This window comes from Triticum aestivum, chromosome 3B (genome assembly GCF_018294505.1).
Source record: "Triticum aestivum cultivar Chinese Spring chromosome 3B, IWGSC CS RefSeq v2.1, whole genome shotgun sequence".
NCBI classification, from domain to species: domain Eukaryota; kingdom Viridiplantae; phylum Streptophyta; class Magnoliopsida; order Poales; family Poaceae; genus Triticum; species Triticum aestivum.
In genome coordinates this window covers 495,012,815-495,037,070 of record NC_057801.1, presented here as the reverse complement: position 1 = coordinate 495,037,070, position 24,256 = coordinate 495,012,815, and the positions used below count along the sequence as shown (strand labels likewise).

The 24,256-nt window shown below is 46.9% G+C and overlaps 1 protein-coding gene across 2 annotated transcripts; it reads right to left on the bottom strand.

Annotated features, from left to right (window-relative positions):
- Positions 1-10,876: 10,876 nt before the first annotated feature.
- Positions 10,877-22,281, bottom strand: LOC123070558 (glutamate synthase 1 [NADH], chloroplastic). 2 transcript variants are annotated; one of them, XM_044493808.1, is made up of 23 exons: positions 21,973-22,281; positions 21,026-21,389; positions 20,818-20,937; positions 20,621-20,734; positions 20,378-20,530; positions 20,203-20,303; positions 19,867-19,963; positions 19,314-19,423; positions 19,121-19,224; positions 18,844-19,023; positions 18,421-18,764; positions 18,246-18,310; positions 17,697-18,166; positions 16,525-17,379; positions 15,539-15,693; positions 15,260-15,421; positions 13,464-14,993; positions 13,077-13,295; positions 12,668-12,942; positions 12,251-12,556; positions 11,859-12,126; positions 11,497-11,751; positions 10,877-11,403 (listed from the first exon to the last, which is right to left on the bottom strand). In XM_044493808.1, exons 2-23 carry the CDS (start codon positions 21,359-21,361, stop codon positions 11,185-11,187), a joined length of 6,438 nt encoding a protein of 2,145 aa, XP_044349743.1. In that variant the 5' UTR covers positions 21,362-21,389; positions 21,973-22,281; the 3' UTR covers positions 10,877-11,184. The 2 variants fall into 2 exon arrangements, with proteins under 2 accessions (XP_044349743.1, XP_044349744.1); XM_044493809.1 differs by lacking the exons at positions 19,867-19,963; positions 20,203-20,303; positions 20,378-20,530; ... (2 more) ...; positions 21,026-21,389; positions 21,973-22,281 and adding exons at positions 19,570-19,648; positions 19,786-19,844.
- Between the last annotated feature and the right edge of the window lie 1,975 nt (positions 22,282-24,256).

Genomic DNA, 24,256 nt, shown 5'->3' with positions numbered 1-24,256 from the left:
GTCATGGAGGCAAGAATCTGTTCACTCAGGTCAGGTGGTGACCGTACTTTTATCAAGTGGCCAAAGGCCCCTCAGCCCCTGGCATTCACGGAATCCCGCCATTGGATCACTCGAAAGTCCAGAACACAATCATTCTACATGACCAAGTTCAGACGTGTGGTGGAAATTCAGAGGTAAAAGTCTCTTGCATCGCCGATTGGTGGAGGTTAAAGAGAAGGGAGAAAAATGCGAGAAGATCGCGTGCGAGGGCCGGGCGGCGCTCGATCCCACAGATCGTGGTGCACTGCACCGGACGGCGACGCGTGCGCCGTGCCGTCACGGCGCGCCATGCCTCTGGACCAAGGACATGCCGTAAGTGGCGCGACGACCACATCGCCGCTGCAGAATTGGCCTCATTCGGGTCGTCGTGTTGCTTTCCTTCCGCTCGAGTGGCACTAATTCAGTGGCTGGGTGACCGGGTCGCCTGCTTGCCCTCTTCCTGTTACGAAGGCGGCCGCCGCACGGCCAAGAACGCATGGGCGTTCTTATCGCAATGGTGTGTGCTTTGGGGCCAAGCTAACGGGGCGATATGGGCTTGATGGTGTTTGTGTTTTGATTTGTCTGCCATACTTGTACCGTTTTGTTTACTTGCATGAAAGGGGCTAGGGTCGTAGCTTATGGCGTATTTTTTTCAGTCATCACACATCAGTCTAATATAGGAAGAAGCCTTCAGCCAGTACTCCCCAACATACGAACCAGCCAAGGAATGCAGAACGATACCAATAAGAAAATTAGACTGTCCTGATCTTTCCTCCGTTTCAAAATAGATGACCCAATTTTATATTATAATTAGTATAAAGTTGGATCATCTATTTTGAAACGGAGGGAGTAGTTCCTAGTACTTGCCGTGCCACCGTACGCTATGCAACACCTGAACAAAGTACATGGCCGAGTGACGAGTGACCAGCGGTTAAGGCACTGTCTACGTACTAAAACTCTTAAACCACGGACACGTCTACCAGCGGCTACTGCGCCTGCGCGGAACTAGGTCGACATGCATATACGCGGAGCTAGCTCTCCTGTATCACGGCGAGCCTCGGCGCCCACGCGGCCCCGCACGTTGCCGTGCTCCTCCCGCCGCCGCCGTCCCCCGCCCTGAGCTGGCCCGTGAGCTCGGCGATCCTAGCCTTGCGCTCCCTCGCGCTCTGCTCCTCCAGCCGCGCGATCAGCTTCTCCGCTTCCTTCCTCGTCACCACCACCTTCACCGTCATCACCACGGTGGATCCGTGGCCGCCGCCTCCCACCTGCTGATCCTCGGCCCCGCGTCGACCCCCGGCGGCCTGCGCTACCTTCCCGCCATGCCTGCGTGCCGCCGAGAACACACGTCTCGATGGTACGGCCGGCGTCGCCCCGGAGCGCGAGGCCCCGGCCGCCCTGGCTTTCGGCGTGGCCTCGTGGCGCATGTTGCGCGGCACGGCGTTGCCCATGTGTACGGTAGCTCCGTGAGCGTATGTACGTTGCTGCGCGCGGAGTGACCGGTGTGGTTTGTCCGAGTGATAGGATGCGCGGTGCCTTGCGCGCGCGGCGATTTATAGCGTGCAGCGCGTGCGTGGCGAAGAGCTAGTGAAGGAGGAGGAGTGGAGGACTCGTTCAAAGGGCGTAAAAATGACGTGCGCGTGCGGTGGACTGACCGGAGAGTGGAGCGTGTAGACCGGGGAAGGGCTCCCGCGGTGGACGCACGCAGCACGCGAGCGGGCTCCTTCTGGAGCTTCCTCCGGGCGTGAACTGACACGATCCTCTTGTTTCGTTTCCATGAGACTTTGGGTGTCAGTAGTGACACCCAATACGTTTCTCCTTGACCGACTTCGGCCATATAAGCTAAGTTGCTGATCCATTGAGGACGTGATTCCTAGGACCCGTTTCACCAGCGATACCAAGGTGGGCGTCGTGTTCATTCTCGACCGTTGATCAGCCATCGAGTGGGGATTTCTTTTTTGTTTCCGGAATGCACCATATATAGAATAAGAGCATCTCTAGCAGACCCCGTATAATGCGCGGACCAGCATAATTTCGACGAGTATACGGGCCCGGCCTAATTTTCTGGCCATAACAGAGTCCGTATACTGGTCCGACCCGTAAACTCTTTTACCGCGGCCCGCGAACCTTACCCCCGAAGCCGTATAACTATATGTTTGCGGGGCAAATACGGGTCGAAACCCTATCCCCCGCTGCCGCGTTTTCCCTTGATTCCCCACTCCCTCCCTTGCATTTCTCGCCGCCGGTGAGCCCCGTTCCGCCTCTAGTCGCCATGTGGGGCGGTATGTGGTGCTCCGCCGCAGCTGGGGGGGGGGGGCAACGACCCCGAGCATGAGCGGTGTGTCCGCGCTAACGGCGCGAGGAAGCGCGTGGCCCGGAAGTGGACCAACCAAGGCCTCCAGCCGCCGGCAAGGCTCCTCAGTCGCGAGACGGAGGAGTATGACCGCCGGCATGGGAGGACGCCCTCCTCGGCCGCGGGCTGTTCCTCGGTCGCGGGCTCCTCCTCTGCCGCGTGGCGCTTCTCCCCGTGAAGAGGGAGCCGGAGGAGGATGAGCTCCTCTTCGTCAAGCGGGAGCCGGAGGAGATCCCGCGACGAGGCGTCATCGGTCCCGAAGGCTTCATCGGCGGCGATGTCTAGGCGACCGTGGCCGCGATTGCCGCACGGAGCTTGCAAGAGGAGGAGGAGCTCCGCCGCTATGATGAGGAGATCCAACAACTCATTTTCAAGCAGGGGGTCGCGACCAACCTCGCCGCGAAGGAGAAGGACGATGAGTGGCGGCGCGTCTGCGAGGAGGACTGGCTAATGACTGAGCTCCTCCACCGCGTTGGCCACGCCGCCGCGAGCTCGTCCATTTTGGTAGCCGCCGCGAGCCCGAAGATCCACCCCTCTAGTAGTAGATCAATGTAGTATATGATGAACTATGATCAATGTATTATGTAGATGAACTATGAATGATCAATGTGGTTGCAATTTCTCCCGCGAAAGATTTTTCTTAAATTTTACAGTTTCATATACGTGGTCTATTCTGCAGCGCATGATTTTGCCCAGCAAAACAGATGTTTCTCGGCTGTAAACGCGTTATGCGGGTCGGCATTATACGGGGTTTGCTAGATATGCTCTAAAGAGGTGTATCCTACGAATAAGACGGCGTATCTAAGATGATGTGTCGGTTCAGTGTCTTGGAGGTGCTCATAGGGAATATGCATGTGTGCATTCATAGGAACGAGTGTATGTGCATATTTATGAGCGTCTGTGTCTATACTGCATTCAAAAATAAGAAGGCAAACAAACAAGGTGGCTGCTAGGCGTCATCTGGCTCATCTTTGGGGAAGCTTGTGGCCCTTCGATCCACAACAATGTGCGCACACTCCCCCCCCCCTCTAACATGCACAACAACACAACGCCGGACAAAACTTGCAACACAACGAGGTTGTGAACCGAGCAGCAGCAGCACTGATGCCCCCACCGTAGCATCGACACCGAACTCGCATCACAACGATGTTGTGATCCTTTATGAGCGCAATACCGGTCACTATGTGTTCCATTCTCATCATGCAGCATTGCCGATTGCTGCAAAAAGAGGCAGCGGGCGACATCGGCGGTGCCTCCATGGATGCTACTTGGGAACTACTCCTCTCCCGCATCATGGTACATGTCCGTCGCCTCCTCGTCGCAGCATACACTGCCCCAAATCGCCGGTGCCTCCATGTTTGGTTATGCAACATGCGTCGCCTCTCCGACAAAGCAACATCATAGCATCGCCGATGTTGCATTGAAGCATGTGTGGCCGGCGAGATCTTTGGGTTGCAGCACCGCAGTCGTTTCATTGCAGCGTTCGCTGCTAGGGGAGATCCTGCGGTCGCAACACTGACTAGCGAGCGATGTCGTGATACGTTTCCAATGTATCGACTTTTTCAAACACTTTTGCTCTTGTCTTAGACTCTACCTTGCATGATTTGAATGAAACTAACGCGAACTGGTGATGTTTTGAGTAAAACTATTTTGGTGTTGTTTTTGTGCAGAAATAAAATGTTCTTAGAATTGAACGAAATTTTACAAAGAATTATTTTGAAATATATTAAAAATACTGGCGCAAAGAACTATCAGAGGGGGGCTACCACAAAGCCACAAGCTCAAGGGCGCCCCCCCCCCCCACTAGGGTGCACCACCTGAGCTTGTGGGCCCCATGAGCCTCGGTTTACCCTACCTACAAGTCCATAAGTACCATCTTCCCGACAAAAAAAGCAAAGATAAAGTTTTATCACATTTTACGATACGAAGCCGCATCGGGAGGCCTGATCTAGAGTCTATTCAAGGCTCCGAAGAGGGCAAATCATCACCGCCATCATCAACAACCTCATGATGCTCACCACGGGGAGTGAGTGATTTTAGGCATACTGAAGGTAGATGGAGATGGATGAGATTCGCCATGTAATCGAGTCGATTTGTTAGGGCTTGATCCCTGATATCCACTATGTTTTGAGATTGATGTTGCTATGATTTGCTATGCTTAATGCTTGTCACTAGGGCCCGAGTGCCACGATTTCAGATCTGAACCTATTATGTTTTCATGAATATATTTGAGTTCTTGATCCTATCTTCAGTTATATGCACTATTATTGTTCTGAATCATAGACCCCAAGGTGATAATAATTGGGATACTGTCCGGGAAGGACTTTAATTTTGGGAGTTCATGTATTCACTATGTGTTAAGGCTTTGTCCCAATTCTCAATTAAAAGGAGCGCCTTAATTACCATTAGATTTTTGAAGTGCACATATTATATTAGTCAAATAAAATAGAGTACAATTGCACACATACATGCGAAAACTACGAGAAAGATCGAGACATGAAAATTTTCCTTTGCAGAAAGAACTCCACACAAAAGAATATCACAAATAAGTATATTGGAGTCCTTGCAAACAACCAAACTTGAAATTACCGCACACCACCAGCACCGCTGAGACGCACACTAGGGGGAGATGTAGAGCACCATCAAACCAAAATCTAGGCTAGCACCATAGCCTTGTACGCATTGTGTGCCGAAGACCAGAACTGTAGAACAGACCCTTGACGATGTGGCGTGCCGACCGAGAATGTACCCCACGTCAACATAAGGCCTACCAGTCCAAACGAAATGCAAGAAGACGAGACCGTCGGCTTAGCGGCGTCGCCGGAAGGACATCGCCGTGGTGAGGAAGAGGCCGAGACCACCTTATTCGACGCAACACCAATCTTACCAAACTAGCACTACTAGACGAAGATGAAGCCCTAAATCAGTGTAACAATAGGGAAAGAAACGCGAGCTCACCCCTCTCCACCAGTCGTCAGAGCAGCGGACGGAGAGGAGTGGAGATCTTCGTCTCACTGACGTTCAAAGAAAGGGCAGGAACTGCCACCTCTGTCGTCTCGAACAGAGCAAGCGGTTCGTGTGGAGAGAAGAAGCACTTAGCGTGGTAACAGTCGAGGAGGGATAAGCTTTCCTTGTTTAGGCATGCAGGAGAGGCACCCACGTGGGTTGTTACCAAAAGAGGGTGGCTGCACTGGCAGCAAGTGTTTGGCAGCGTCCAACAACATATATTCATTTGTGCATCAAAATGAGTCATCCCATGTACCGCGCGGTTATGGAGCAATATCACTTATTAACACGGTAATAAAGTAATCTACGAAGGAGAATTGCTAGTAAAATTTAGAAAAGGAGTTTTAAATTCTCTTGTTTTCAATTTATTTTTGTTTATGCTCTTGGTTTTATAACTCTGTGTCGGATAGAGCATGTAATTTTGCATTTTTGTCAATTGAGAGACCGGCGGATCTACTGCTTGTTGTGTTAGTTCTTCTTTGGTTTTTGATACAATGTTCTGTATATTTGCTCGCACGAGCAACGTCCCCAGAAGTTTCACACGAAAGATGACCAAGCGTGGTCCCTGCAAACAAATTGAGGTTTCGCTCTGTCCACTGCAGACCATAGAAACATCAAATAAGCAAGCAGTATAACAAACAGCAATTGAGATTGATTTTTCTTTTTAAAGTAGAATAAAGGTTTAAGTTACGAAAATGGTAACCAATGAACGTTCGCTGGTAAAGCTCTCGCAACGAACATGTTGATTGTTGCTGGGTATCCTCGCATAAATCGTGGCGCAAGGCTGCTGCCATGTCAGTTTTAGAATGGCAAAGTTGTGTCGGTGGTGGCTTGATCTCGTGAACAAATGGTTGTGAACCAATGTGGTCAAACTTGCTATATGGTTTTGAAGCTAAAATGTTTTGAATTTGATTTTTCACTTTGAAAAAATCGAGTGAAAAAATCTGGATTTAAAAAAACATTCTTTTGAAAGAACAAAAATTCCTAATTTTTGCCATGTTCCCGTTTCACAATCCAAAAGGTTGCCATGTTTTTTGAAGAACAAAAAACATGCCATGTGCATTTTTATATTTTTTGGCATGAGCCCATTACAAATCCCAAAGTTGCCATATTTCTAGAGGAGAAAAAAATTGAAATTTTCCTTGTGCATTTTTATTATAGCATGGCAATTTTATTATTCAGACAACAACGTGGTTTCAGTTAGAGCACAATTTTTTTATTAATTACACCATGGTAGATCTATTGTAGGTACCATGACAATTTATTATTTAGACCATGGTAGTTTTTGTAGGTAGCATGACAACTTCACTATTTTAGATCATGGCAATTTTTTCAGTTATACTACCATGCAATTTTATTAATTACACCATGGTAGTTTTATTATTCATGCCATGGCAATTTTATTACTTAGACCTTAACAAATTTATTAATTGGACAATGATAATTTTATTATTTACACCATGAAATTTTTATTAATTAGACTATGACAATTTTATTAATTAGACTCTTGGCAATTTTGGCTTTTACATCTTTTTTTATCTTTGGACCATGGCAATTTTATTTGACTTGTCTAGATAAAACATGTTTTTCAGATGAAGGTGTCATCAGACCAAGTATGTTGTTTCACAAATTAATAGAGCATGTCAATTTTAGTTTTTGTAGATACCATGTCATATTTGTTTTGAAATATACCATGGTTAAATTTCAAATTAGAGGATGGCACTTTTATAAAGTAGTAGCATGGCACTTGTAATTTTTGTTTCTCACCCTTTTATGCATCGGAATTTTTTATTTTTCCATGGCATTTTTTTAAAAGTGCCTACCTCTCTTTTTTCATTGGCGCTTCATGGGCCTGCTGAGTGTTCGCGTGGTCCTTGGCTTTCCCAATGGCATCTCTACAACACAAACATGCGGCTTCCTCCGATCATATCCCCATCTTTCTCCAACTGAATACGTTGCATGCATGTGCACGTAGGCCGAGGCAGTTCAGGTACGAATTGTGTTGGGAACGTGACCCCATGCATGCGGAGGTGATTGGCCAGGGGTGGTCCTCACAGAATCTTGACCAGAGCCGACCAGTGCAGCAGGTCCGACAAAAGTTGCAGTGGGTGTCGGGGGATCTTTCTGCATGGGATCGCGCGCACTTTGGGAATGTCAGACAGCGGATTGCACAACTGCAGGTACAGCTACAGGAGTTGCGCGGCCTCCCAGGTAGATCTGGTCCTAATCATTTGGAACTAAAAATCACAGAAAATCTCGTTGAGTTATATCATCGTGAGGAAATTTTATGGCGTCAGAGGGCAAGGCTCGAGTGGTTGATGCATGGAGATAAAAACATGTACTTTTTTCATTTACGTGCAAGTAGAAGGAGAAGGAAAAATCAAATTAGGGCTCTGCAGAAAGAGTCCGGTCAGATCACAGAGGACATAGATGAGATGGAAGCAATGACAACCGCCTTTTACAAAAATTTGTACACCTCAGAGGGGGTTTGGGATATGGAGAGCGTCCTCTCGACCGTACCCCGCAAAGTAACACAAGGTATGAATGACATGTTGAATGCGCCCTACACCCAAGCAGAAGTTAAAACATCCCTCTTCCAAATGTTCCCCACAAAGTCACCGGGCCCGGATGGTTTCCCGACCCACTTTTTTCAACGCCATTGGGAGATCTGTGGAGATGATGTTACAAAGGCAGTCCTTGACATTGTAGAGGGCAGGCAGTCAGCAAGAAGCATCAACGAGACAGTTTTGGTGCTGATCCCAAAGGTGAAAAACCCCACGTTATTGTCACAGTTTCGGCCCATTAGCCTATGCAGCGTCTTCTACAAAATTGCATCCGAGGTAATCTCTAATCGATTGAAAATCATTTTACCGGAGATCATTTCTGAGGAGCAATCTGCGTTTGTTCCAGGGAGACTGATAACTGATAATATTGTGACTGCTTATGAGTGCTTGCATTTCATGAAGAGGAACAAAGCAAAGAAACATCAAACATGCTTTTTGAAACTTGACATGATGAAAGCTTATGATAGAGTCGAGTGGGAATATCTTCAAGCAATCATGCTGAAACTTGGTTTCTCTCAGAGATGGGTGGATATTGTTATGGGACTGGTATCTTCATTCACTTTTTTAATTTGTTTTAATGGGAAGAGGTTGGAGGAGTTTACATCTTCACGTGGAATCAGACAAGGGGACCGAATATCTCCGTACTTGTTCTTGCTATCAGCAGAGGGCCTTTCGTGCCTGTTAAAATCGAGAAGTGAGTCATCCAACATGAGTGGTTTACAAGTGGCGCCCTTGGCACCAAAGGTGAATCATTTATAATTCGCTGATGACAGCCTGTTGTTCTTCAAGGCAAATAGTATGTGTGCTGCCGAGGTGAACCTAGTTCTGGACAAGTATTGTCAAGCTTCAAGACAGCGCATCAACTACAATAAGTCATCGGCCTACTTTAGCAAAGGGGTTCCTGACAGTATCCGAACGGAGGTAAAGACGGTGATGCAAATCCCAAACAGGACCCTAAATGAGAAATATTTAGGAATGCCTTCGGATATAGGCTCTTCTAAAAACGGTGCTTTCAAATATTTAAAGGACCGTCTATGGAGCAAAGTGCAAGGGTGGATCAAGAACACAATGTCTTCAGCAGGCAAGAGGTTTTGGTGAAAGCGGTTGCGCAAGCAGTTCCGGTCTTCTCAATGTCCTATTTTAAATTGCCACGAGGTTTATGCGAACACCTAAATATGTTAATCCGGAAATTTTGGTGGGGGGAGTAAGGAAGGAAAACTAAAACCCCATTGGGTTTCGTGGAAAACCATGACTCAACCAAAAGGCATGGGTGGGCTAGGCTTCAAGGACTTTGAACTCTTTAATTTGGCCATGCTAGCCAAGCAGGCATGGAGGCTGCTGCAGGATCCGAACTCTCTTAGTGCGCGTATACTGAAGAGCATATACTATCCAAGCTGTTCGATCTTGGAAGCTCCTTTGGGGAACCACCCTAGTCAGATTTGGAGGGCAATAGTGGAAGGACGTGACACTCTGAAGGTTGGTCTGATTAAGCGCATTGGCATCGGGGAAACGATGAAGATTTGGGAAGATAATTGGCTACCTAGGGAGGAGATGATGAAGCCCTATGGATGCATTACTCAAAACCCCCCGCTGCTAGTGTCGGAGCTCATAGATAGCACATCGGCAAGTTGGGATAGAGAAAAGGTGGAGGCTGTGTTCATGCCGATGGACAGGCAAGTCATACTAAGTATTCCCGTATGCACCCGCAATATCCCAGATTTTTGGAGCTGGCACTATGAAAAGAATGGCCTCTTCTCGGTCCGTTCGGCTTACTGCATGCTTGTGGCAACCAGACTAAGAAGAGAAGCATGGCTTGAGAATACTTCGGGAACTTCAAATGCGACGATGGAGGAGAGATCGTGGAAGACTTTGTGGAAAACTAGAGTTCCTGGAAAGGTGAGGATGTTCCCGTGGAGACTCAAAGCATTCGATCCCAACGAACGACGTCCGTGCTAAGAGACATATGGCACAGACTAACTCATGTGGTTTATGTGGGGCACCTGATTCGTGGAGACATTCCCTTCTCGAATGCACGATGTCACGGTGCACTTGGGCGCTAGCAGACGATGAACTCTTGCAGAAACTGGCGACCACCACCGAACCAAAGGCTAAGCAATGGTTCTTCACGCTAATGGAGCAGTTATCACATGCTGAATTTGTGAAGCTCTCGGTGACTCTCTGGGCTATTTGGGCAGCAAGGCGGAAAGCTATACATGAAGGTATCTTTCAAAGCCCACATGCGATCATGACCTTTGTTGATAGGTATATCGATGAACTGGAGGTAATCAGTGGGAGACAGGAGCCGGTAAGGACCGAACCAAGGGTGGTAAACAACACCAGTAAGAAGCCTAAAGCCCCTCCTACGGGTCATGCCAAAATCAACATCGATGCAGGGTGCAGAACAGGAAGCCGGGGGACAGCGGCAACTGTATGCAGAGATAGCACGGGGAAGTTCCTTGGAAGCTCGGCTCTAGTCATAAGAGGAGTGGATGACCTGGCAACGCTAGAGGAAATTGCGTGCCAGGAGGGTCTGGCGCTCGCAGCTGATCTTCACTTAAATTAATTTGTCATAGCATCAGACGCAAAGGAGGTAGTGAGTGCTATCCACAATGACAGCAATGGCGCTTATGGAGCAATCATCAAGGAGATTAGACTCCAACAATTATCCTTTCATTGTAATTTCTGTTATGAAGGTCGTTTGAACAATTTAGAAGCACATAGTTTAGCCAAGCATTCTCTTTCTTTGGTATCCCACTACGAGTGGTCTTCGATGAATAAAGCTTGGCTATTACCCTCAAAAAAAAAAACTGACGCCCAAAAGGGAACACGAGGGTTCGCTCGATCGCTCCTCGTTGGGAGGAGTTATCATTTGCCCAAGTTCCTCCCAGAGATGATCGCCAACTATTGGGGTTCCCATGTCACGAGTGCACACAGAAAATAAAAGTACTAGTCCATATTACCCAGACGACTTTACAACCATTGAGCAACCAAAAATACTGTACATTATTCAGGCTACAAAGCCGCATTTAGGCAGCGAAGCAAAACATTATAGCTAGACAATGAACCAACAAACAATAGCCAACCAAAATTTCCAATTGTATGCCTATCAAGTATAAAAGGGCTCTCTCTCTCTCTCTCTCTCTTTCTTTCCCTATTGAGCCCAAGCCTTAGCACAATTTGCTATCATCATCAATGGATAAAATCACCCATCCTAAATTACGTCGCTATGAATTCAGCACCACAAACCTATGTAAGGCCTGCGACATTTTGTTCATCCCTTGACAAGTACTTATCTACTGCAGCAGCAGCTTCACGCCCTTCGGTGATGGCCCAAACAACCAGCGATTGCCCGCGCCTGCAATCCCCAGCGGCAAAAACGCCATCCACACTGGTCCCGAAGTGTCCGAATTGAGCTTTGAAGTTGGAACGGTTGTCTTTCTCTAAACCCAGTTTGTCAGCGATGTTCTGCAGAGAAATAAAACGGTGAGTTGTTTGTCCAACATTTATCATCAAGATAAAACTCAGGCGTGACAGTAGTTCAGAGTCTGCATAACTAACCTCTTCAGGGCCCAGGAATCCCATGGCAAGGAGGACAAGGTCTGCCTCGATGATCTCTTGTGATCCTTCAATCTCCTTGAACTGGAATTTTCCATCTACTTTCTCCCACTTCACGCGCACCACCTCAAGGGCCTTCAATTTTCCATCTTCATCACCAATGAAACGCTTGGTTAAGACTTCGTAAGTTCTTGGATCATTTCCAAACTTGGTAGATGCTTCCTGGTGCCCATAGTCCACTCGGAAGACTCTAGGCCACTGCATGCAAAAACAGAATGATGACTTAAGAACTTTCCAAGCTGGAAATGGAATGGCCAAATTCACATGTGCAGGGAAATATCCAGTTTTTTTTTTTTTGCATTTACCTGGGGCCAGGGGTTGTCAGAAGCTCTCTTGCTTGGTGGCTTGGTGAGAAGCTCCAGATTTACAATGCTGCTGCAACCATGCCTAACAGACGTACCGATGCAATCTGTGCCTGTGTCTCCACCACCAATGACCACCACCTTCTTACCCTGGGCAGATATGTATCTTCCATCCTCCAGGTTGCTATCAAGCAAACTTTTGGTATTTGCGTGGAGAAATTCCATGGCAAAATGAACTCCAGCTAGCTCACGGCCAGGAATACTGAGGTCCCTGTTCAAGAATATCCCACATGATGTTAGTCAGTTAGTGTCAAAAGATATATGTCAGTTCTTTTGAGATTGTTGCTACTCTTGGAGTAAACTAGAAAAAAAAAATCCTCGTTCCAATTAGTTACCTTGGTTTTGTAGCTCCACAAGCCAAAATAACTGCATTGTTCTCAGAATGGAGACGTTCAATTGAGTATAAAGGATCACTCCCTACATTAGCATTCACCACAAATGTTACACCCTCTTCGGCCATTAAATTGACACGACGCTGAACAACTCCAATCTTGTCTGTCTTCATGTTTGGTACTCCATACATCATAAGACCTCCTATACGATCCGAACGTTCAAATACAGTTACAAAATGGCCCATTTTATTTAGTTGATCAGCGGCAGCCAAACCAGCAGGACCACTGCCAACTATAGCGATTTTCTTTCTGCGAAAGGAACAGTTTATATTAGAAAGTGTAACTCAAATGTTACCTATTAATGAAACAGAAGTAAATAAATAAGGGAATAAGCCGAACTAGATGGTAAAAAAGACATACCCTGTTCTTTGAAGTGGTGGTCGTGGTACCATCCATCCCTCTTCAAAACCTTTGTCTATAATCGAGCATTCTATGCTTTTGATTGATACTGGGTTCTCAATAATGCCAAGAACACAAGACCCCTCACAAGGAGCAGGGCACACACGTCCAGTAAATTCAGGGAAGTTGTTTGTCTCTAGTAGGCGATCCAATGCTTCACGCCATCTATTCTGGTGAACTAATTCATTGAACTCTGGGATCTTATTTCCAAGAGGACAGCCAGCACCTGAGCTTTCCTGTACAAATAATCATGAAATCTTAGCATCTCAATGTCATATGTAGTCAATGACTAAACATATCAATCCTTAACCCCACAATAAATCCAACTACAATCATCAATGTTAAATAGAAAAGATGAACTCAGCTTCACCTGATGACAGAAAGGAGTGCCACAATCCATACAACGAGCAGACTGTGTGTTTAACAGTGGCCCTGGAACTGATTCAATGGCAACCTCGTTCCAATCTTTAACACGCTCATTTGGATCACGGTAAGAAACACCCTCTCGCTCATATGTTACAAAACCCCGGTACTTTTTGGCGTTGGCAACACGTGTTGGTCGGCTGGATGACTTCTCTGTTTGTATTTTCTGTAGATCAAAGTTAATCTACTTAGGCAAAAATAGAAGTTCACACAGTAGTGGCAATGTGTATCATTGCAATTTCTGATGGATAAACCTAAATGGAGAACACCATCTCTACTATAAATTCAAATTAAAAAGGTATGCAGAAGAATTATTACTTAAATCATATATTACCTTAGTTGTCACAGAAACACCATTTGCCACCTTAGGTTCCTTTGTAGGCCTAGCTGCAGCTTTTTCTGCCTTCATTTCTTCTAGAACCCTCTTATAATCCCTTGGGTATACTTTTACAAATTTTGGAAGAAGAGTGTCGAATTTAGAGAGTATGTCTTTGGCCAGGACACTCTCTGTGTGAAGTCGATGTTGCTCTATCATCATTTTCAAAGTGGTTACATCATCCTCTTCCTCCACATGATATAGATCAACCAACTCATTGTTACAGCGGACACTGAATGTCCCATCAACATCATAAACATAAGCGATGCCTCCACTCATCCCAGCAGCAAAATTTCTTCCTGTTTTACCAAGGATGACTACAGTACCCCCTGTCATGTACTCGCATCCATGATCACCAATTCCTTCAACCACTGTTCGAGCACCAGAATTACGAACACAAAACCTTTCTGCTGCCATTCCATTGAAGTATGCTTCTCCCTTGGTAGCACCATACAGGGCCACATTACCAATGACAATATTGTCTTCTGCACTAAATGTACTGTTCCTGGGTGGGTACACAACAATCTTTCCACCAGATAATCCTTTGCCAACGTAATCATTGCTGTCTCCTTCAAGCTCAAGGGTTATTCCAGGACAGAGAAAAGCACCAAAACTCTGACCAGCACTTCCAGTGAGTTTCACATGAATGGTTCCAGGATCTAATCCCTTCATGTGATAACGTTTTGTGACTTCATGGCTAAGTGTGGTGCCTACTGCCCGATTAGTGTTCTTGATTGGAGTCTCAATGAAAACACGAACTTCCTTTTCAAGTGCAGCCCTTGATAAAGCTATAAGTTTGTTATCCAAAGCCATGTCAAGGCCATGGTCTTGCTTTTCAACACAGTACTGAGCAGCCCCAGGACGAATCTCTGCAGCTGGTTTTAAGATCAATGAGAGATCAATATTTTCAAGTTTCTCATTGCTCTTAACTACTTCTGGATCAACTTCAAGCATATCAGAGCGTCCAACCATTTCATTAATTGTACGGAGGCCAAGCTGAGCCATAATTTCTCTTAGCTCCTCAGCAAGCATGAAGAAAAAGTTAATGACATGCTCTGGTTCTCCAGCAAATTTTTCTCGGAGCACTGGATCTTGAGTGGCTATACCAACAGGGCAAGTATTGGTATGGCACTTCCGCATCATAATGCAGCCAAGTGTGATCAGTGGAGCAGTGCTGAAACCAAATTCCTCTGCACCAAGTAAGCACGCCACAGCAACATCTCTACCAGTTTTTAATTGGCCATCTGTTTGTAGGACAGCTCGACCACGAAGCCCATTTGCCACTAAAGTTTGATGTGTCTCAGCCAATCCTAGTTCCCATGGAAGTCCAGCATTCTTGATACCTGTCCATCTTGATGCACCGGTGCCACCGTCATGGCCAGAAATAAGAACATGGTCTGCGTGTCCTTTTACAACACCGCTAGCTACAACTCCAACACCAGCCTCAGACACTAGCTTCACGCTGATTCGAGCTTGAGGATTTGAATTCTGCAGAGAGAAAACAGGCATGAATATCACTACATCAGCAGGTAACATTTGCAAAATGAGTTTTTCAAAAAGGAGGGTAAACCCCCAAATGGAGACACATGCATATGTGCAGGATCACTTGTACCAGTTTAGCAAGTGATTCTAGCTTCTCAGGAGGGTTAGACCATCACAGCGTTTAGATAACCAATATAATCTAGAAGTAGCAACTAACAACCATACATAAATAGGCAGATGCCTTGGCTATAGAAGAGCATCAGGTAATGTACCTTAAGGTCATGGATAAGCTGTGCAAGATCCTCGATAGAATATATATCATGGTGAGGAGGTGGACTAATAAGCCCAACACCAGCTGTAGAATGTCTGGTAACTGCAATGTCACCGATAACCTTGTGACCTGGAAGCTCACCACCTTCACCAGGCTTAGCACCCTATACATATACGATACAAAAAAAGAATAAATGCCAACCACAGGACGTTGAATACAGTTGCTTTCTATAAACTGAGATCATTCCAGTGATTGCGCAATGCACAGCATTGTCAAGTACCTGAGCCATTTTTATCTGCAGCCCATCTGCATTAGTCAGATAATAGCTGGAAACTCCAAATCGTCCACTGGCAACTTGCTTGATTGCACTTCGTTTTGGATTCATCGAACCATCAGGAAGAGGCTCCATACGAGAAGGCTGCTCCCCTCCCTCCCCTAAATTAGCAGATGGGTAAAATGAGTTTAGTTTAGGAGCGAAAATAAATACAAAGATTTGGCAATATAATATTAACTGTGTGGGCAGAAAATATCTAATACAAACAGTCCAAAGAAGAATAGTGCGTGCAAGCTGTCTGGGTTTCTACGCAAGCAGAAGTTAAATCTTGCTAGGAATTAGGATAATTTGCTACCAGAAGTGCATTCAACATCAACAGATAGATAAAAGCTTAGAAGTTAACTCTTGCTATGAACTGGGATAATTTGTTCACAGAAGTGCATTCAACATCAACAGGAAGATGAAAAGCTTAGCGCATTAAGGGTGTGTTTGGTAGGGTGTATGAAGGGTGCATGAGCCCAAGAGTTCCCTTCTCGACCCACTTTTGGGTGTTTGGTAGAGTGTATGGAGGGTGCATGAGTCCACACTAGCTTAGCACAAATACACTAGAAGCATGCATGAAGAAAGCATGCATGAAGAGGGGTGTTGAGTTGAGCATGCATGAAGAGGGAACTATGCTGAGACGAGAATGCAACCAAACACACAAGTGCAGTACAAGTATGTCGACAAGTAAATATGAGAGTATAGTTTTCATGTGATAGCATCAAAATAAGTAGTGCATTTCTAGACATGGTCATGTATAAAGTACCAACTTCGAGGGCATATTTAAACAGTAGAAACATAGACACTACACTACTGCAGCAAAAATAAGAAAAATATGTTATGCAACAAGGCTCTAAGAGTTGATGTGCAAGTAAAGCTACTATACATGATTTCATCAGAAGGGTAACAACCAGCCAAAGGGTAAAAAATGTCACATATGCATGAAATACCTGTGTTAGATTTGCCTCCCAGTTTGTTCATGGCCACAGCAAGGGCAGTATGTGCCTCCAACGAAATAGATCCATAACTCATTGCCCCAGTACAAAAGCGTTTCACTATCTCACTTGCAGGTTCAACCTCATCCAAAGAAATCTTGCTAGTGCTATCTATAAATTTCAGCATACCACGCAGATTGCACGCCTTGTTAAGCTCTTGAATTCGCTTAGAATATTCTTTGTATGCTTCCCGGCTGTTTACTTTAGCTGCTTCTTGTAATTTTGCCATTGCAAGAGGATCATTTAGATGGACTTCACCATTTTTCCTCCAGTGGTAATCCCCTGGATTGGGAAGGGCTTTTGCATCTGCACTGCCAGGCGGAGGTGTTCTTGATGGGAATGCCAACTCGTGAAGACGGAGAGCATCACGTGCAAGCATTTCGAACGTTGCACCCTCAATTCTGCTAGGAGTGCCTTCAAAACACTTGTGAATCACTTCAGAAGAAAGTCCAAGAGCTTCAAAAATCTGTGCCCCTTTGTAAGATGCAAGGGTGGATATTCCCATCTTTGCAAGAACCTTCATCATTCCATAGATGGAAGCATAAAAATATTTTTCGACAAGTTCCTCCTTTGAGTCGGTAGGGGGAATCTTCCCATCAGTCTGCAAGCACCAAATTGCTTCAATGGCCAAATAAGGGCATATAGCATCTGCACCAAATCCAACGAGTGTACAGAAATGGTGCACTTCACGAGGTTCAGCAGACTCAACCAATAATCCTACGCGTGTCCTCTCAAGATTTGCAACAAGGTGTTGATGTACTGCTCCAACTGCTAAGAGGGAACTGACAGCAACACGGTCTGAAGAAAATCCTGAATCAAGAAAATACAACAAATTTCAGTATTGGAAGATGTTGAGTTGCATAATAAACTTAATATACATTCCAATTATGTCCAAGGTGACAAAGTAAGAATGTCCTTCATACAACACATTACACTGCAAACAATTGACTATCAAACAAAATTATGATCATATTTAAGTTACTATATGGTGATGTGATATGTTTGCTGGAAGCTAACGATAATAAATTGTGCACACCTGACCCATCTGCTAGAATTTTTTGTCAACTTATGAGTAATTTGTACCATCAAACAATGGGATGCAAGTATAAAGTGAATAAGTCACTGACCTCTGTCTGAAAGAACTAAAATTTTGTATCCCTCGCGTATAGCTTCCCGGGCTTCAGCACAAATTCTATCCAAAGTTTCTTCCAAGCCCTTCCTTCCAGAATTCTTCGGATAAGTTATGTCGAGCACCTTGCTGCGCCAACCACGGTAGTTCATCTTCTTGATAGATTCCATTTCATCCATTGACACCAAAGGACCTTTAAGTGCAAGGCGGTTGCATTGCTTTTCGGTTATTTCCAGCAAATCTCCTTCTGGCCCAATCATACATTCCATAGATGTAACAATCTTCTCCCTAATTGGATCGATTGGAGGGTTTGTTACTTGTGCAAACATCTGCTTGAAGTACTCAAAAGTCAGCTTCTCTCTGTTTGACATCACTGCTAGGGGTGCATCATTTCCCATTGATCCAAGAGCTTCCACTCCATCTTTAGCCATTGGCAGCAGCAACATTTCTAGGGCTTCCAATGTGTACCTGTAGTTAATCGGTTGGATCATTAGCCAGCAGAAATTGAAACATGAGTGATAGTTGACAATGTTCAATCCTTGCTTACCCAAACGCCTTTAGTGGAGTCACAATTGCATTGATGCCTACACATTCCTTGTTCTCATTTGTTTGCTACACCAAATTGTAAAAGAATATTAAAATCACCATGTTCCTTATGGTTTACCAATTTTCATCACCAAACTACCCAGTGAATGAGGAAGTTGGACCACGTAAGTACTTACCGTAATAGAACCAGAAATGCTTGGAGCAACTCTGTCAGTTTCTGGGACAGATTCTACAATGTCTTTGAGGTACATCTTTTGTCGCTTGAGCCATTCTCCATACGGGTGAGCTTTAGAGTACTGTGCCTTGAGTGCTTCATCATCTACTACAGTATGGTTGTCGAAGTCAACGAGTAACATCATTCCAGGGTTAAGCCGACCCTTTCTCAACACATCTTGGGCAGGAATATCCACAACACCAACTTCACTACCCATGACCACACGTCCACTGTGGGTTACATAAAATCGACCAGGCCTAAGGCCATTGCGATCCAGGGTAGCTCCAAGGTAGCGGCCATCGGTAACTACAGGTTGTACCCATGTTAGCTTAAGTAATCAGTTAGAAGTATGATCAGAAAAAAGAAACGGGTTTAAGTTTTTTACAAGATATGAGAGCAGGTCCATCCCAAGGCTCCATAAGGGCTGACAAGAACTCGTACAGAGCTTTCTTATCAGGTTCCATGTTTACATCATTCTGCCACGCCTCAGGGATCATCATCATCACAGCTTCTGGCAGGCTTCTTCCACCACGGATAAGGAGCTCGAGAACACCATCAAATGCACCTAGAATTCACATGTTTTTTCACACTTAGTAACTCACAAAACCGAGATGAATTTTTATTTGCCAAGTGGAATTCATGCTGCATATTAGACTGCGGACCTGAATCTGAAGAAGTGGCATCTACTATTGGAAGAATCTTTGACATTTCATCCTGTGATAGGCCAAGCTTCTCACACTCCAAGAGACCCTCACGAGCTTTCATCCTGCCATATATACAACGTGCATATTGAGATAGTTGCATCTGCCAAGAAAAGGTTAAAGCAAAGAGGAAAAGATTTGACAATAATATTACCAGTTTTTGTTCCCTTTGAGAGTATTGATCTCTCCATTGTGGCCTAAGACACGCATTGGCTGTGCACGGTCCCAGCTGGGGAAGGTGTTGGTGGAGAACCTTGAGTGAACCTGTTTCAAGATATGACTTTTAGAAATCATATTATAAACATCTTTTGCAGATATTCAAAACAAAACTTCCTTGTGAAGAACGAATTTTGTAAAAATACGTCAGCTGCGTATAATTTCATGCAAAACAGTTGGGAGCCCTAAGCTACCTCAAACCAAACACAATTTCTTCGGTCACATCCTGAAGAGTCGGCAAGCAGTCGGCCATAGCAGAACTGCAGCTGGACTCTGCAACATGGTTATCGGGTATCAACTAAGAGAAGTTTCTAGTACTTCACTTAAAGGCATCACGAAGCAGGACTGAAATAGCATATGAATAGACAGCTCAAATTTGATGTCTGCACAGGAGCGAGTCTTGATCTTACAACTGGCTTGCTATTATTGATTCCCATCCGCTGACTACGACCATGACTTTTGTTGTAAGAGTATCAAGGTTTCGTATTTACCAGAGCCATATAACTGGAGAAGTTTTCATGACCTATATCCGCATAGTAGTACCCTTGGAGCTGGGATGGCATAAGTTGGCCCTTGTAAACAATGGTCCTGGAAAACCACAATAGAAGATTTAACAATAATTACTCACATGAATACAGCAAAAATGAAATGTCCTTACATTACAGATTTCTAATGCTTAAGAGATAGCCCAGGATTGTTTTTCCCAGTCAGCTTTCCTATCAACTTTTGTGTTGTTAATGTTCCATTAAAGTCAGGAGCTTAATTGGGCTCCCTGATCTCAACCTCATCAGTTTGTAGTGAAAATGCAATTCAGAAGAAGTAAGGACCTTGAAGATAGAGAGCACATGTAGAAATCTCTCTCTCCTCCACGCTGAAGATTCAGCGCGGCCCGGATAGATACAATTGAGAGCCTCCTCAGGATAAACAACTGTGATAATTGATGGGTTAGTTGAGAGGAAAGCTCATTACATGTGTTGAGAGAAAATTAAACTCATGGAGGACCTGCTGTTCGAAGTCGGCCTTCGATTTTGAACTCTTGGTGAGGAAAACCTGTTCAATGGCTGGTTCAGTATCGAGCGCAGCTTGGCCCAAGTCTGAATTGTCAGTGGGAACCTGGCGCCACCCAAGTATCGAATGTCCTAGAGACTCAGCGACCTGCATGAATAAAAACAATCCAAGACATAAGCTTACCATCGCAGACTCGCCTCGCACGCTGTCTAATTGTCTATACACCAACCAACCAACCTTTGTAAACTCAGTTTTGCTCCTCTCGCGGCGCTTCTCATCGGTTGGCAGGAAGACCATTCCAACAGCATACTCACCTGGTGGCGGTAACTCGAAACCGGCATCCTTTGTCACCTGCAGCAATAGCAAAGCAACACCCAAGATGAATAACTCTGTCAAGGAAAACTGAGTTTGCTTGAAATTTTCTGTTTATTCACCTCTCGGAAGAAGGTGTGTGGTAGAGCAACGAGAATGCCGGCACCATCACCAGTGTTTTTCTCACAGCCGCAGGCACCTCGGTGTGCCATTCTTTCAAGCATCTGAATGGCATCGACGACCTGTAAAGTAAATCACAGCAAAATCAATATCTCAACGTGGTAGATAAAAGAGAGAAGCTGCGGCGGTGTCCTGGTGCAAAGAACTCACGGTCGCCCGGTTGTCAACGCCCGACAGCTCGGCGACGAAGCCAACGCCGCACGAGTCACGCTCGAACGCCGGGTCGTACAGCCCAATGCTGCTCTCGGGTAGCAGAGACATGGGCCTGATGGACTCGGCGTCGCGCGCCGCGGCCCGAGGCGGGCGTGGCGCGACGCGTTCCTCGGTGCGCTGCGCGCCGCCGAGGAACCCGCCATCCAGGGACATGGCGCCGTGCGCCTGCCTTGCGGAGCGGCCCGGCGCGGCCGCGGAGTGGCTGCGGCGGGCCCTGCGGCCGGCGCCCGGCGGCGCCGCGTGCTTCAAACCAATCCCCTGCGCCGTCGGCATGGCTGCACCCCACGCCTCAGTCTATCACCTGTAATGCAACAATAAACCATGCGAGGAGGATTAGAGGGCGCGCATAAACCAATCTCCTACTGCGAGGGAGCAAACCGAAAAACAGTGGAAATAAACAACAGCAGAAAATCAACAACAGAAAGCTGAAAGTTGTCCCCTTCCCCACATGTCGCAACCAAAAGCAAAGAGAAACAAACAGCCTGCGCCACGCTGGGCGCGATGGAACAGAGAGGGAAAAAATAATCACCAGACCAGACGCCCTCAGCGACGGGGGCCGGCCAGAGACGAACAGATCTACCAACCGCCGCACGGCGGCGCAGAGAGATTCCGCCGCCGCCTCCTGGACACGGGAGGAAGATTCAGAAACCGCACGCGCGCGCGGGCTGGCGCAGAATCGAAACACCAGCAGCAGATCGAATAATAAAAATAAGCGGAAACGGCCGCCACCTACTACGCACGCGCGGGCGGGCAGAGCCAAACTAGTTGCTCTCTCTCTCTCTATGCGTCCATGTATCTATCTACTATCCATCTATCCACGACGCCACCTACGGATGGATTCTCGTCGTGGCAAGAGCTGGGAGGGACGCGGGACGGACGGGTACCTCTCGGTCTTATAGCGCTCTCAGCCGCCTGGCCTTGCCTTGCCTGGCTGGGGATGATGATGGGACCGATGCGCGCGATCTCGCAAGTGTCGCCGCCTGCCGCGGGTCTCGTGTCCCTCGCCGGGTGGCCGGCGGGTAGCGACCGGGAAGGGCGGGCGGAGGGCGAGCGAACTCGTACGTGCGTGCGTGCGGATTGGAAACGCGCCGCCTCTCTCGCCTCCCTCCTCTCTCCCTGACCTCTCCTCCGATTCTTGGGGCGTTTAAGGCGATGCGCGGCCCTGCATTTATAGAGGCGGAGCTCGCTCGCCCGCCGTGCCTGCCAACCCCTCGTCCCCACACACCCACTATATTTCCGGCCCCTGTGTTTGTGTTGCTCCTCCAAATCTCTTTTTAGCAATTGTTTTCTGCCTCCTCCTCCTACTCTTATGTTACAGGTCGTTGCCAACCGACGGTATCTCCCGTCCGTATTTGCATATCCGCCCCCGTGGAGAAGAGGAATTCCGGGTCACGTGTGTGCTGCGGCCTTTTGGAGACGCCGTCGTGTGACTCCCTTGATCCCCGAGGACTCGTGAGGAAGAATCTCTTTGGACACCAATTTTTTTTTTAAGAAAAAAAACGGAGAGGAGTTGATTCGTGCTTCCTCCTAGTCCCCGTTGGCGTTGCTCCAGTCCAAACGAGCGGGTTCGGGCCCGTGGCCAGATCAGCCGCGACCGCGACCTGCGGCCGCGCCCCACGACGGGCGGGCGAGCGGGTGCCGCCCGTGGCGCGTGGGGGCCACGTCCGGCCGCTGATCGGACGGCCCGGCCGCGGCAGCTGCAGCCGCTCACGCGGAGAGCCACAGCCGCTTTGGCGGTTAGTACCTGGTTTCTATCTTTTCTTATCTTATTATTATTACTGTATTTATCTACTGCCTTTATCTTCTAATTTAATCTCTGATTGATGGGTGGATTTCAATTTCTACCCCACCTCTGTATCTTCCGTAGAAATAGAAAGAAAATCCAGATCCGGTCGTCTCGTGGCGTTTTAATTGGCCCGATGCAACTACGCCTACCTCGTCGAGGGGGCGGCCTTGCATAGCAGGCTGGGCCCACGTGTCGGCCGAGGTAGGTGCTTTCTGGGGAAAGCTTCTTCTGCACGTGTCCATTGCCACGATGGATTCTTGGGAAAAGGCTACGTGCACATCGTTTCTGGATTTCGTGGCTGCTGCGCTAATGATGATTACCGGGACAACATTTGATACACGGTGCTTGCGGTGCAACCGATGCACCGACGTAAAATGTCAAAAAAATCTAAAAACAAATTAGCACATTCACACTATATTAATGTAGGTTGTCATAAAATTTCAAGTCAAAATTTGAAACATACTTTGGGCTTTAGATTTGGCCTATTATCATATTGATGTCAAATTTGTCATTTTTATATCTTAAGCGAAATCACTAGTTGAGGAGTATTTGCTCCGAAGATCACTCCAATTTTCATAGGTGTAGATTATGAGAATTGCACGATGTATTGCTCTTCGTGCATAGGCACGTATATATGATGTACAAAGGTGGGCCACGGACCTCAACTATACAAGGAATTAGGAGGCGGACCCAATACACAATATGCACATAACACATATACTCAACAACCCCCCCCCCCCCCCCCCCCGCGCAGTCGAAGCGGCACCGCGGCTGACGCAAAGACTGGACCGGAACTCCTCAAATGACGTCGTAGGCAAGCCCTTGATCATGATATCGGCAATTTGTTGGGAAGTAGGGACGTGTAAAACACGAATATGGCCAAGGCCCACCTGTTCCCGAACAAAATGAATATCCAACTCAATATGCTTGGTCCGTCGATGATGCACCGAGTTAGCGGAGAGGAGACCGTCGAGACATTGTCGCAGTAGACCACTGTGGCACGGTCAACAGGGCAAGAGAGCTCCTGAAGCAGCTGGCGAAGCCACGAACACTCAGCGATGGCGTTGGCCACTGCACAATACTCAGCCTCAGCACTGGAATGAGAGACCGTAGGCTGCCGCTCGGACGACCACGAGATGAGTGAGGGTCCAAGGTAGACACAATAACCCGAAGTGGAGCGACGAGTGTCAGGGCAGCCCGTCCAGTCTGCATCGGAGTAGGCGGTGAGGGCGGTGTCGGCGGAGGTGTGAAGTGTGACGCCAAGATCCATAGTGCCACAGATATAGCGGAGAATCCGCTTGACGGCAGCCTAGTGAACGTCTCGAGGAGCATGCATATGAAGACATACCTGCTGCACGGCATACTGGATCTCCAGTCGAGTC